Source organism: Pyrus communis, chromosome 13 (assembly GCF_041283825.1).
Source record: "Pyrus communis isolate YQ-2024b chromosome 13, ASM4128382v1, whole genome shotgun sequence".
NCBI lineage: Eukaryota > Viridiplantae > Streptophyta > Magnoliopsida > Rosales > Rosaceae > Pyrus > Pyrus communis.
Window position 1 is genome coordinate 21,420,741 of NC_142577.1, and position 10,674 is coordinate 21,431,414.

The 10,674-nt window shown below is 35.6% G+C and overlaps 1 protein-coding gene across 2 annotated transcripts; it reads left to right on the plus strand.

Moving 5' to 3' along the window:
• The first annotated feature begins 8,390 nt into the window (after positions 1-8,390).
• On the plus strand, positions 8,391-10,448 carry LOC137737290 (ethylene-responsive transcription factor RAP2-3). Of its 2 annotated transcripts, none has more exons than XM_068476731.2 (2): positions 8,391-8,652; positions 9,609-10,448. In XM_068476731.2, the coding sequence occupies exons 1-2, from the start codon at positions 8,466-8,468 to the stop codon at positions 10,235-10,237; spliced, it is 816 nt and encodes a 271-aa protein (XP_068332832.2). In that variant the 5' UTR covers positions 8,391-8,465; the 3' UTR covers positions 10,238-10,448. The 2 variants fall into 2 exon arrangements, with proteins under 2 accessions (XP_068332832.2, XP_068332833.2); XM_068476732.2 differs by having other exon boundaries at positions 9,612-10,448.
• The last annotated feature ends 226 nt before the right edge of the window (positions 10,449-10,674 follow it).

Here is a 10,674-nt window from a genome sequence, read left to right on the forward strand (position 1 = left end):
CTTTGTCTTCCAAATATATTTGTGTGTAGTTATGGTGACTTAGATATCTGTGTTCTTCAATGCTGTCAATGGGGGCAGAAAGCCGAAATAGAAACCAGCCGAAGTGATCCAACAGAGTGCAGGTTGGGCCCGTAATGGGCCTGGCAACACCTAAAATATATATTGATGAATTCCGACGCTCTAGTCAGTAACTTGTGCACCAAGTTTGAGGGTTTTATTACAAAATGTCTCAGTGTAAATAGAAGTAAACTCGATCAATATAAATCATATTTAAGTTTGGCAAAGTTTCCCATTACAATGTTGGATTTCTTTTTAGCAGCAATGACTCCCCTTTCAGGATGATGAATTTGCTGAGGGTTGGTTGGCTGAATATTTCTATATATAGCTTCTGAAAATGAAGTTGCGTTTGCTAAAAAAACAATGTAAGGGTCCTTAATGGTTACCGTTACGTTATTAAACAATTATCCAATGGATACAAATTAAATGCGTTTACTCTCCCACCTCCAGTAAGGATTCAAGTTATCTGTGGGAACGTGCAAAACAAAGTAGCAAACCCAAAAAAGAAAACGGTTCCGTACGTACCTTTTGGTCTGCATGTGTACAAAATGAAGTGTTGAACGATGACCTATATTTAGGGATGAAAACATTGTAACACTCAACCATAAGTGGTCATTTACCACAGTGGTAGAAAGGAGTTGACGGCATTAGTTCGAACCTTGTCAATGGCTATTCTAATATCTAATCTAACAAAATATATCGTTTGACAGAAGAAAAAAAAACATACAGATACAACCCCCCTTCTCAATTGGACTTAAAAAAAAGTTGGAAATAATATCAAATCATGGTACATAAATCGGATCCAAATCACCTTATAAATACAAGTTTTGATGAAGAGAAAATGATTCGACCAAACACACAACTTGTTATTCTATTTCTCTTCACATTCTATCCTAGTATAATGTTAGTCCTAGTCTAGATTCTTTATTTTACGCATTTTACATTTCGTCTCATCTTTTAATTTTATTAACTTTCAAAGCACTTTTATTTCACGCACCATTCTTAATTTAATTTATTTTATCGCTGATAGATTAATTTTAATCTCAATTATTTTCATTAAATTTTACTTTCTCACTCGATCTTCACCATCATCATTTGGTTGTTCGGTCAAAGCCTTGTCTTCGAGGTAGAGAGAATACCTAGGCTGAGAAGAGGTTTCTTGCTTGGCCGTTAAATCGTTTAATTAAAAGTCAAATCCAAGGCGAAAACACAATCACTTTGACATTTTTTCTACATTAACCAATCTTGACCATGTGATGGCACGCTCACGCATCTAAATTAAAAAAGAACAAAAGAAATCCTTTTAAGCAACCCCGTCCAGTAGAAAAGAGGAAAACATATTCAATACGACGAAAAATAAATGGACGAGCACTCATCATGTTCATCTATCTTATTAACATTTGATGTACTTAAAGTCATAGAGTATTGTAGGAGCATATTATTTACTTCGTGCGATTATGATCATGATGACTTTCTCATTTCCAAAGTCATCACTCAAAGTCTCTGAGCATAAACCAACGATCATTTAAGGCCATCTCCAACCGAAGGGTCCAAAGGTCCAGAGGGCCGAAAATAGCCCGAAAACCGTCTCCAACCTAGAGTTAGGCCAGAAGGCTCGTGGGCCCCACAGAATCTGAAAGGGCCAAAGGGTTGGCCGCATGCAACCAGCCAGCCCAGGGCTGGCCAGAAATTCAAAAAGTCATGTTGGATATAACCAACAAGAATGCTTAAACAAAAATTTGAATCCAACGGCTAGCTGACTAGCCGTTGTATTCAATTTTTTTTTCTTTTTTTTTTTTGGGTTTTTGGGCCTTTTTTTTTTTTTTTAATTCTTAAAAATTCTATTTTTTTTCCCTATAAATACCTAAACCATTCATTATATTTAAGTTATAATTTTTTTTTGTTTTTTTGGACAGTGACCATTGTAGTTTTCAAATTTAAGTTATTGTTGGATTTGAATTTAAGTTGTTGTAGTTTTTAAATTTAAATAATAAATTATGTTTGGCCCTCGGTTGGAAACGGTTTTTTGTAATAGGGCTAAAACAAGCCTTATGGCCCTTTGGCCCTCAGTTGGAGACGGAGGCAAATATGGCATTGTACTATTCATTAAAATATTAATATCTTAGAGGGCCAGAGGGCTAAAACGAGTCCTCTAGCCAGCCCTCGATTGGAGATGGCCTAAGGGTTTGCCAGTAGCCAACTGACTTGACCTCCATGCACATTCTCCTTCCAGACCCTCATAAAAAATGGGACTCCATAGATACCATTGAGAGGTCAAACTAACGGTCTTCATCTGCCTCTCGAGAAGGACTTACTTATAACGAAATGTTGATGAGATAATAACTTATATCAATCAAGTATTACAATATTTATTGAGAAGTAAAATATGTACATAATAATTTATGGAAATGTTATTGGCATTTCAAAATTTTCATTTTACACTCTAAACTTTCTATATTTACAAAGAAAAATACATTTGTGACGATGCAAAATGAGATTTTTGAAGTGTCAATAACAGTTCCTTAATTTTTAATTAACTTAAAATATTGTCACAATTAGGGCTGGAAAAAAAATCTCGACCCCAAGCCCAAAAAGTCCTAAACCGAAATTCCTAAAATTTTTGGGATACCATACCAAACTGATCCCGAACCATTCGGCACGGAATTTGGGATTGCCTATTTAATGTCCCGAACCGAATGGAAAAAAAAAATATATATATATATATATATTATACATTTATGTTTTAATTATAGTTAGAATTAATTGCAACCGTTGGATTGTTTCAAAATGATATGGCTCGTCCATTCTTTGTTAAGGGTCTCCAGCCCTAAGTCTCCCTCATTTCATTTCGAAGCTTAACCACCCACCCCTCTCTTTGTCTCGAATTCGAACTGGACCTCAGCTCAGCTTAACTCAACTCAACTCCGGCCAGCCACGGCCCACCACCACGCATAGCATCTCCGACTCTCCAGCCTCCCTCCACCACACGCAACCACCCCTCTCTCTCACGATTCTCTCTCTTTCGTGATTCTATCTCTCTCAGACACTTAGAGTGTGAGGGTATTGTCTCTTGAATCCTCGACCTAGCATAGAGTTTTTTTTCCCCTAAATCAGGTACAATTTTGGAATAATTGGGGTTTCGAATTAATGTCTAGGGTTAAAGTTTGTGAAATTCAGTGATATGGGTAATTGATTTGAGTATGCAATAGATTGTATTAGTTCGAAAATCGAGGCATCAAGGTTAACAAATTTGTTCTTTCAATGCTGGTTGTTTGCCGTGGGTCCTTGTTTTAGACTTGTGATGGAATGACTGCCCTTATTGGTTTGATGAGAGTACGCAAATACATATTCATGCTTGTTTTGTGAATATGTGAAGTTATATTTGTTTTGTGAATGTGAGTTCCGATCAATTCTAAAATACCAAAAACATTTTGGGAATACCGAAAATTTTGGATTGGGATGAGTCTTCAAATTCCCATCTCGAAAATGATCAATTCGGAATTAGGATCTCATTTTTAGTTCGGGATCCCCTAACAAACGAGCCCTAGTTACAATATCATTCTTTTATTGCTTTTCAGTGATAGAATATCTGTTGGATGACCTTAAAATTACGTAAGCCTGATTGGCCTCAGTAGTGACCCAATGTAGTCAATTTACTTGTGCGCAAGCAAAGAATGGTCCATCATAAGATTTTCCGTGAAATATAAAAACAATACAATAATTGTGAAACAAAAAAAAAAACGATGACAGAAGGATGACATATGAGGAGGTTTTTTGTTTGTTGGACGCGGAAACAAAAAGCGTTTACTTTGCAACTTTAGCTTCTTTCCTTGCTTCCAAAAAGCCTGCTGCTGCAATCTTCGTCTGGGGACTGGGATGACGAAAATTCTATCTCCTCCATCAATAAATATATGGGAGTTTTAATAAAAAAAATCTGCGATATTGTTTATTTTAACGAAAAATCATATTTTTACATTAAAAAATCAAATCTGATACTATTTATTTTACTCTTTATTTTGTCCTTATCGTTAAAACTCAAAATTTTCAAGTCTTTTTCATTAGTTTTCCTTAAATATATTAACAAAACATTCTTTTATAGTTACAAAAGAAAAATCAATCATAATTTTTAGAGTAATTCTTATTTTAGTATTCTAATTCTCAGTTTACTATCCTAAAATTTTTTTGTTTGAACATTTCATACATCAAAATTTTTTCATCTCAGTCTAGTACGTAAAGTGATAACTTTAGGATACTTTTCATACATATGTTAACCTTTCTGTTAAAATAGCCGTTTAACCTGTGACATGGCGCTCACGTGGATAATGATTGGGTGCCACATGTCAATGTGGGCCCACATGGATATTAAAAAAATTCACAGCTACATACTTTTGCAAAACTTTTATACAATCAAGCATTCAACTCTCAAAAGCAACTTATATAGAACAAGTTCATCCGCACGTATAATCTTTTGTCCAATAATGCCTTGTTATGTGCAATTTTTCTATACATGACAAGGTATTATTAACTGGGACGCTACATGATAATAAATTTGTTTCATATAAGTTACCCCTCCCCCTTTTTGTTTGGCTAACAATCATTTCCTTTTACTAAATGTTTTCAGTAACAACATTTTTTTTTAACAAAAGATATTATTTACACTAAGAGGATGGAAGAGTGGGCTACGCCGCACAATGAGTTAGTAATAATGTGGTTCAAATTCACCTTTGACGATAATCAAACCTAAAACTCCTCAATTACAAATGAAGAGAAATACCACTAGACCGTTGTACTAAGTAGCTTTGGGTAACAACTTTTTAATGACAAGATTTTGGTGGGAATCTATTGTGAGAAGAACTATATATGGATAAACCAGAGGTTTTTATCATTCCAAGACAAGAAAATAAAGTTTGCAAGTTAGATAAGTCACTTTATGGATTGAAACAGGCTCCCAAACAACGGCATGCAAAATTTGATAGTTTGGTTACTTCGAATGGTTTTAAAATAAATTCATCTATTAAAAGTCTGAAAGTAATATATGCACAATAATATGCCTATATGTGGATGATTTGCGTATGCCTATATGTGGATGATTTGCTCATTTTTGGTTCGAATATTCATGTTGTGAATAATGCCAAATCTTTGTTATGTGCTAATTTTGATATGAAAGACTTGGGTGAAGCTAGTGTAATACTTGGTTTGAAAATAACTAGGTCCGAACTTGGGTTTTCTTTAGATCAATCTCACTACATAGAAATTGTTCAAGAACACTGGTGACAGTGTTAAACAATCTGAGTATGCGAGTATTATTGGTAGCCTTCGTTATGCTACTAATTGAACTAGGCCTGATATATCTTATGTTGTAGGAGTTTTATGCAGGTTTACTAGCAGACCCAGTTTGGAGCATTGGCATGCTATAGAGAGGCTTATGAGATACCTTAAAAGGACGATGAATTTCAGATTATACTATGAGAAGTTTCCCATCGTCCTAGAAAGGTTACAGCGACGCTGATTGGAATACGCTTTCAAATGACTTTAAAGCCACTAGTGGATATATTTTTAGTATTGCTGGTGGGGCTATGTCATTGAAGTCTAAGAAACAAACTATCTTGGCTCAGTTTACTATGGAGTCAGAATTAATAGCGCTAGCTATGGCAAGCCAAGAAGCAGGATGGTTGAGAAACCTACTGTCAGATACCCCTTTATGGGAGAAATCGATTCCAGCAGTTTTGATCCATTGTGATATCACATCGACAACAGCTAAAGTGCAAAACCGTTATTATAACGGGAAAATGCGACAAATACGTTGTAAGTGCAACACTATAAGAGATTATCTCTCTAATGGACCTGTAAGATTGGATCATATACGGTTTGAAGAAAACTTGGTTGATCCTTTGACGAAAGGACTAGCACGAGAAAAAGTTTGGAAAACCTCGAAAGGGATAGGACTAAAGTCCTTAGAAAATTGAGTCATTTGTGATAATAACCCAACCTATAGACTGGAGAAATAGGTTCAAAGGGTAATAACAAGTCACAAGTGATATGAATGAAGTCTTGCTAATTTTAATTTGGAATATTATTCCCTGTCCATCCCTAAGAAGCATGACATCCTGAAATGTTTTTAGGTTGAGATTTTTTTTTTCTCTTAGTGCGGTCTATACTCTATGTTGAGTGGGATATCTAGCTGCAGGATTATCCTTGATAGTCTTACCTATGTGAATGTGGAAGTGAGGCCGCTTCCTATGAAATCTTGGGCAAGTTTCTAGAGCATTCACTATACTGGGATACAAGCACATGGTCGTAATGTGCTGGCTTTGTAAACTACACCTTAATAAAGTTATGTGTGTGGTGTTGTCAGAGATAGAGTTCAAAACTATAAGTTACTCTAGTATAATCTGCATCACTAACACTATGTACAAGTTCAAGTTGAGAAACACCTTTACTTATGCATAGCTTTATAATATGTTGCTTGATTTACGATTTTTAAACAAAAATAAGTGGGGTATTGTTGGAGTAAATATATTTATATTTTGATTTATTACAAACATTAAATATAAAACGTAAACTGTTATTAAAGATGGGATTCCAAGATCAAGTCTATATACATAACTTTGTCCGTTGTGATTTGTACGGTTTGGTCTCTTCCGTTTTTTAATCTTCCTTTTAATTTCCTACGATTTTGCATCCTCATAATAATTTCCCTTGATTTCTGACCATTTAGCACCCCCAACGTCTATATATATATATATATATTATATAGAAAAATTGAGAGAGTAGTTATGCGATTTGCAAAAAGTAAATAAGGAAAAACCAGAAGTTTTACATAGATTGATAGCAACATATCGAAAGGGTACAAATTTGCAAGGAAGAACTTTATCAGAAGAAGGTTCTGAGTTGTTTTATTTTGAGGACAACATGGTGTTTGTGAACTGCTTGCACACTTTGGATGACTTAGTTCGCAAAATGTCTTAAAAAGAGCGACTTAGTCCGCGACTCATCCCAATAATCATTCACCACTCAAGATTTCTACATTTTTTGAGTAACTTCATTCCTTTCCATTCCAGTTTACAATAGTGGCCAAGATTGTAATTAGCTCAAATCTTGGAGTCCTTTAGCCGGGACGTCACTCCAAATGAGAGCTGCTGCAAACAATGCCATGTTCCTATAACTCTCAACCGTTAAATTTCGGAGCCTACTCTGACGCACGTGAGAGCCAAACCCCTAGTAATAGTTTACCCTCTTGTAACTGCTCAAGTCGCATCCTGCCACATCGTCAACCCTTCAATCCCACTTGATACCAATGGACCGCAATTTACTTTGCAGAAGGATTATCTCCCCTTCACATCTCTCTCCTTTTCTTTGCCCTTCCACTTCAATGTTCGTGATTAAGCTACGTCAACATCTTATATGATTTTTTTGTAGAAATAATAAGAAAAAAAGCAAAGTGTGAAAGAAGGGAAGGAAGAGAATGAGAATAAGAAGAGAGAGAATCATACTCCATTTACTTTTAGATTCCTTCACTTTTTGGGCATTTTCTATTCAGCATCAAACTTTTTATTTTTTACGGCTTCTCTCTTCCGTGTGATCAAGTAGGTTATTTTTCAAATTGCTTGTTTGCCAACTGTTTTTAAACGACTGAAAACGTTTTTAGATAAAATGTTTTTTGAACCAAATTTTAGTACAAATGCAAGTTAATTTTAGAATAGCACTTAAAGGTGTTTTTAGCAAAAAGCACGGTACTTTTAGCAGGAAGCACTTCAAGTGCTTTTGGAACCTAAAAATATTTTTTGTAAAGCCAGTTTCAGTCATTTAAAAGTACTTACCAAACAAGCATACTTGGCTCATTTCCTTAGGAGTAGGAAATTCTACATTATTGCTACTCACAATTTAACATTCGTGGATTTTTTTTTAGGATAATGCTAGAAAGATCAAATTTGTAAACCAAATGATGTTGACGTTGATGATTAAATTATTACTAAAATGTTGATAAATATGCTTATTTTCTATTGATGACATATTATTTGGTTTAAAATTTCGCCTAACATTACATTTTTTTTTAATGTTTTTGATGAGTTATTTATGGCAATTGGTAGGATGTAAGAACTCCTACTTTTGAAGAAAACGAACTAAGTAACATTTTTCAAGTTAATCATGCATTTATCACGTAGTATCACACAAAAATTATACATTAAATACCGCTACAGTAACATTTTTTAAAATAAGCTTTTTTGTATGAGCCGTGACCAAAGAAAAGAAGGCCCACTAAGTTTTTTTGTCTTTATGCAAAAAGTTGCTTGTAACCGACGGTCGTCTATAAATACAGAGCTCCATACGGAGAGAGGCCTCTCGCTTGTGCGTGTCCTGAGATGGCTCTTTTTTCTCTTTAAGTTTCTACAAGTGGCAATATAAACATGTGTGGTGGTGCTATCATTTCCGACTTCATCGCCGCCAAGCGCGGCCGGAAGCTGACGGCGCAGGACCTCTGGTCAGATCTTGACACCATCTCTGAGCTCCTCGGCATAGACTACTCCAACAGCATCAACAAACAGCCAGAGAATCACAAGGTGGTCCAAAAGCCCAAACCATCTATCACCAAAGGTATCTATACATACATACATACATACATATATATATGGCATTTTCATTAATGGGTTTTATCTAGAGTTTCATGTACTTTTTTATAAAGCTTGCATGATTAATTGTATTTATTTCTCAGAACTTGTCTGGCTCTTCTGTTTGTTTTGGTTCATCTGCTACTTCTGGGGATTGTTTATGAATTAATTTTTTCACTAGATTTTCGATTAAGGAATTGGCTTATTTGCATATAATTTTTTTTGTTGTTCGCTGGTGATGCTTGCCACCAACAGGTTTTTTTTTTTTTTTTTTTTTTTTTGTTTTGTTTTTTTTTCCCTATAAAAAGTTGGATCGTCATTATTAGGAAAGGTAATTAATTATTGATTTCGGCTGGAATCAAATTCTCCAATTAATTATGTACAGTGTTCTAATTTAATGATCACGCAACTACTAAATTACAGTAGTAATTAATCATAATCTACTGCCTTTTGTGTTTATTAATTATTCTTTTAGAAAATTGTTATTACCATTTTAAAAATCTCATTCTACATTTCAAACTTTCTATATTTAGAAATAAAAATATACTTATGAAATGTAGAATGAGATTTTTGAAGTGCTAATAACATTTCCCTTCTTTTAATACAATAAGATAATAGTTAGATTTATTTACAACTTTTCTGGAAGATCAAAACACAAAAGAAATTGGCTTTTATGAAATTCTGTTTATGTTTGGAAAATGGACACCTGCCATTTATTTTTCTTTGTAAGTTGAATAAATCGAAAACAAATTAAACGATAAAAAAATAATATAAAAGAAGAAAAGAGATGCAAATGATTTATTTTCCTTCATGTCGAAAAAAAGAATTTGTTTTCCTTGAAATATTGATTCAAATTTCTTTAATATTTATAAGAGTTGTTCTTCTAACTTTTGTACTCGATTAACGAAAAAAATGAAGTAATTAAATTATGTGTGATTGAAGTAGTGACAAGTGATGAGAAACCCAAGAAGGCGAGCGGGTCTGCTGCTGCCGCAGAAGGCAAGAGGGTGAGGAAAAACGTGTACAGAGGAATAAGGCAGAGGCCGTGGGGCAAATGGGCGGCTGAGATTCGCGACCCCCACAAAGGCGTCCGGGTCTGGCTCGGCACCTATGGCACCGCTGAGGAAGCCGCCCGCGCTTACGATGAAGCCGCCGTGCGCATCCGCGGGGACAAGGCCAAGCTCAACTTTGCCCAACCACCACCCTCTTCACCGCTTCCATCTCTGGCTCCGGATACGCCGCCGCCGACGAAGAGGCGGTGCATTGTTGCTGAGTCAACTCTGGTGGAGCCGACTCAACCGAGTTTCCAGACCGGTTCTTACTATTATGATCCATTATATCACGGCGGTGGTGGTGGGGAGATGTATGCTAAGAATGAGGTGGCGGGTGGGGACGGCAGGTATGAGCTGAAGGAGCAGATATGGAGCTTGGAGTCGTTCTTGGGGCTGGACGAGGTGGTGGTAGAGCAGCCGAGTCAGGTGGTGAGTGGAAGCGGTGAGTCGGACTCGTTGGACCTGTGGATGCTGGATGACCTGGTGGCATATCGGCAACAAGGGCAGCTTCTGTATTAAGGCAGCGGAATTGTTCTAGCTAAATATTTGTATGGCTAGGAATAAAAAACATATTAATTATGTATGTTTAATTTACGTGTGTGAAATGTGAGTGTTGAGTGTATATGACTGGGTTTGTGTAACGTGTGTTGTTTGCTTCGGTGTTTATGTTTAATAGTAACTGCTTTTGTCTTTGTGCATGTTATATAATCAATGTGTTTCGGTTTGTGTTTGTTAGAAGTGTTTTCGAGTGTGTTTGGAGAATACAAGAGATAGAAATGCTCACGAGAAAGTACTTTCAAGTAAGTACTTTCTCATAACGCACCCTATTTTTAATAAAAGCTTTTAACATGACCGTAAGAGCATTTTCAAGCGAGGTAGCATTTGAGTAATAAAGTTAAATTTGTTATGTCACATTAAAAAAATACATCTCCAACGGATGTAGTAGTTAAAAAATT

Bases quoted from the DNA above. Each gene is read 5' to 3' on its own strand.
- LOC137737290 (XM_068476731.2), top strand. From the start codon at position 8,466: ATGTGTGGTGGTGCTATCATTTCCGACTTCATCGCCGCCAAGCGCGGC. The intron at 8,653-9,608 runs GTATCTATACAT...GTGTGATTGAAG, and splicing joins CAAACCATCTATCACCAAAG to TAGTGACAAGTGATGAGAAA.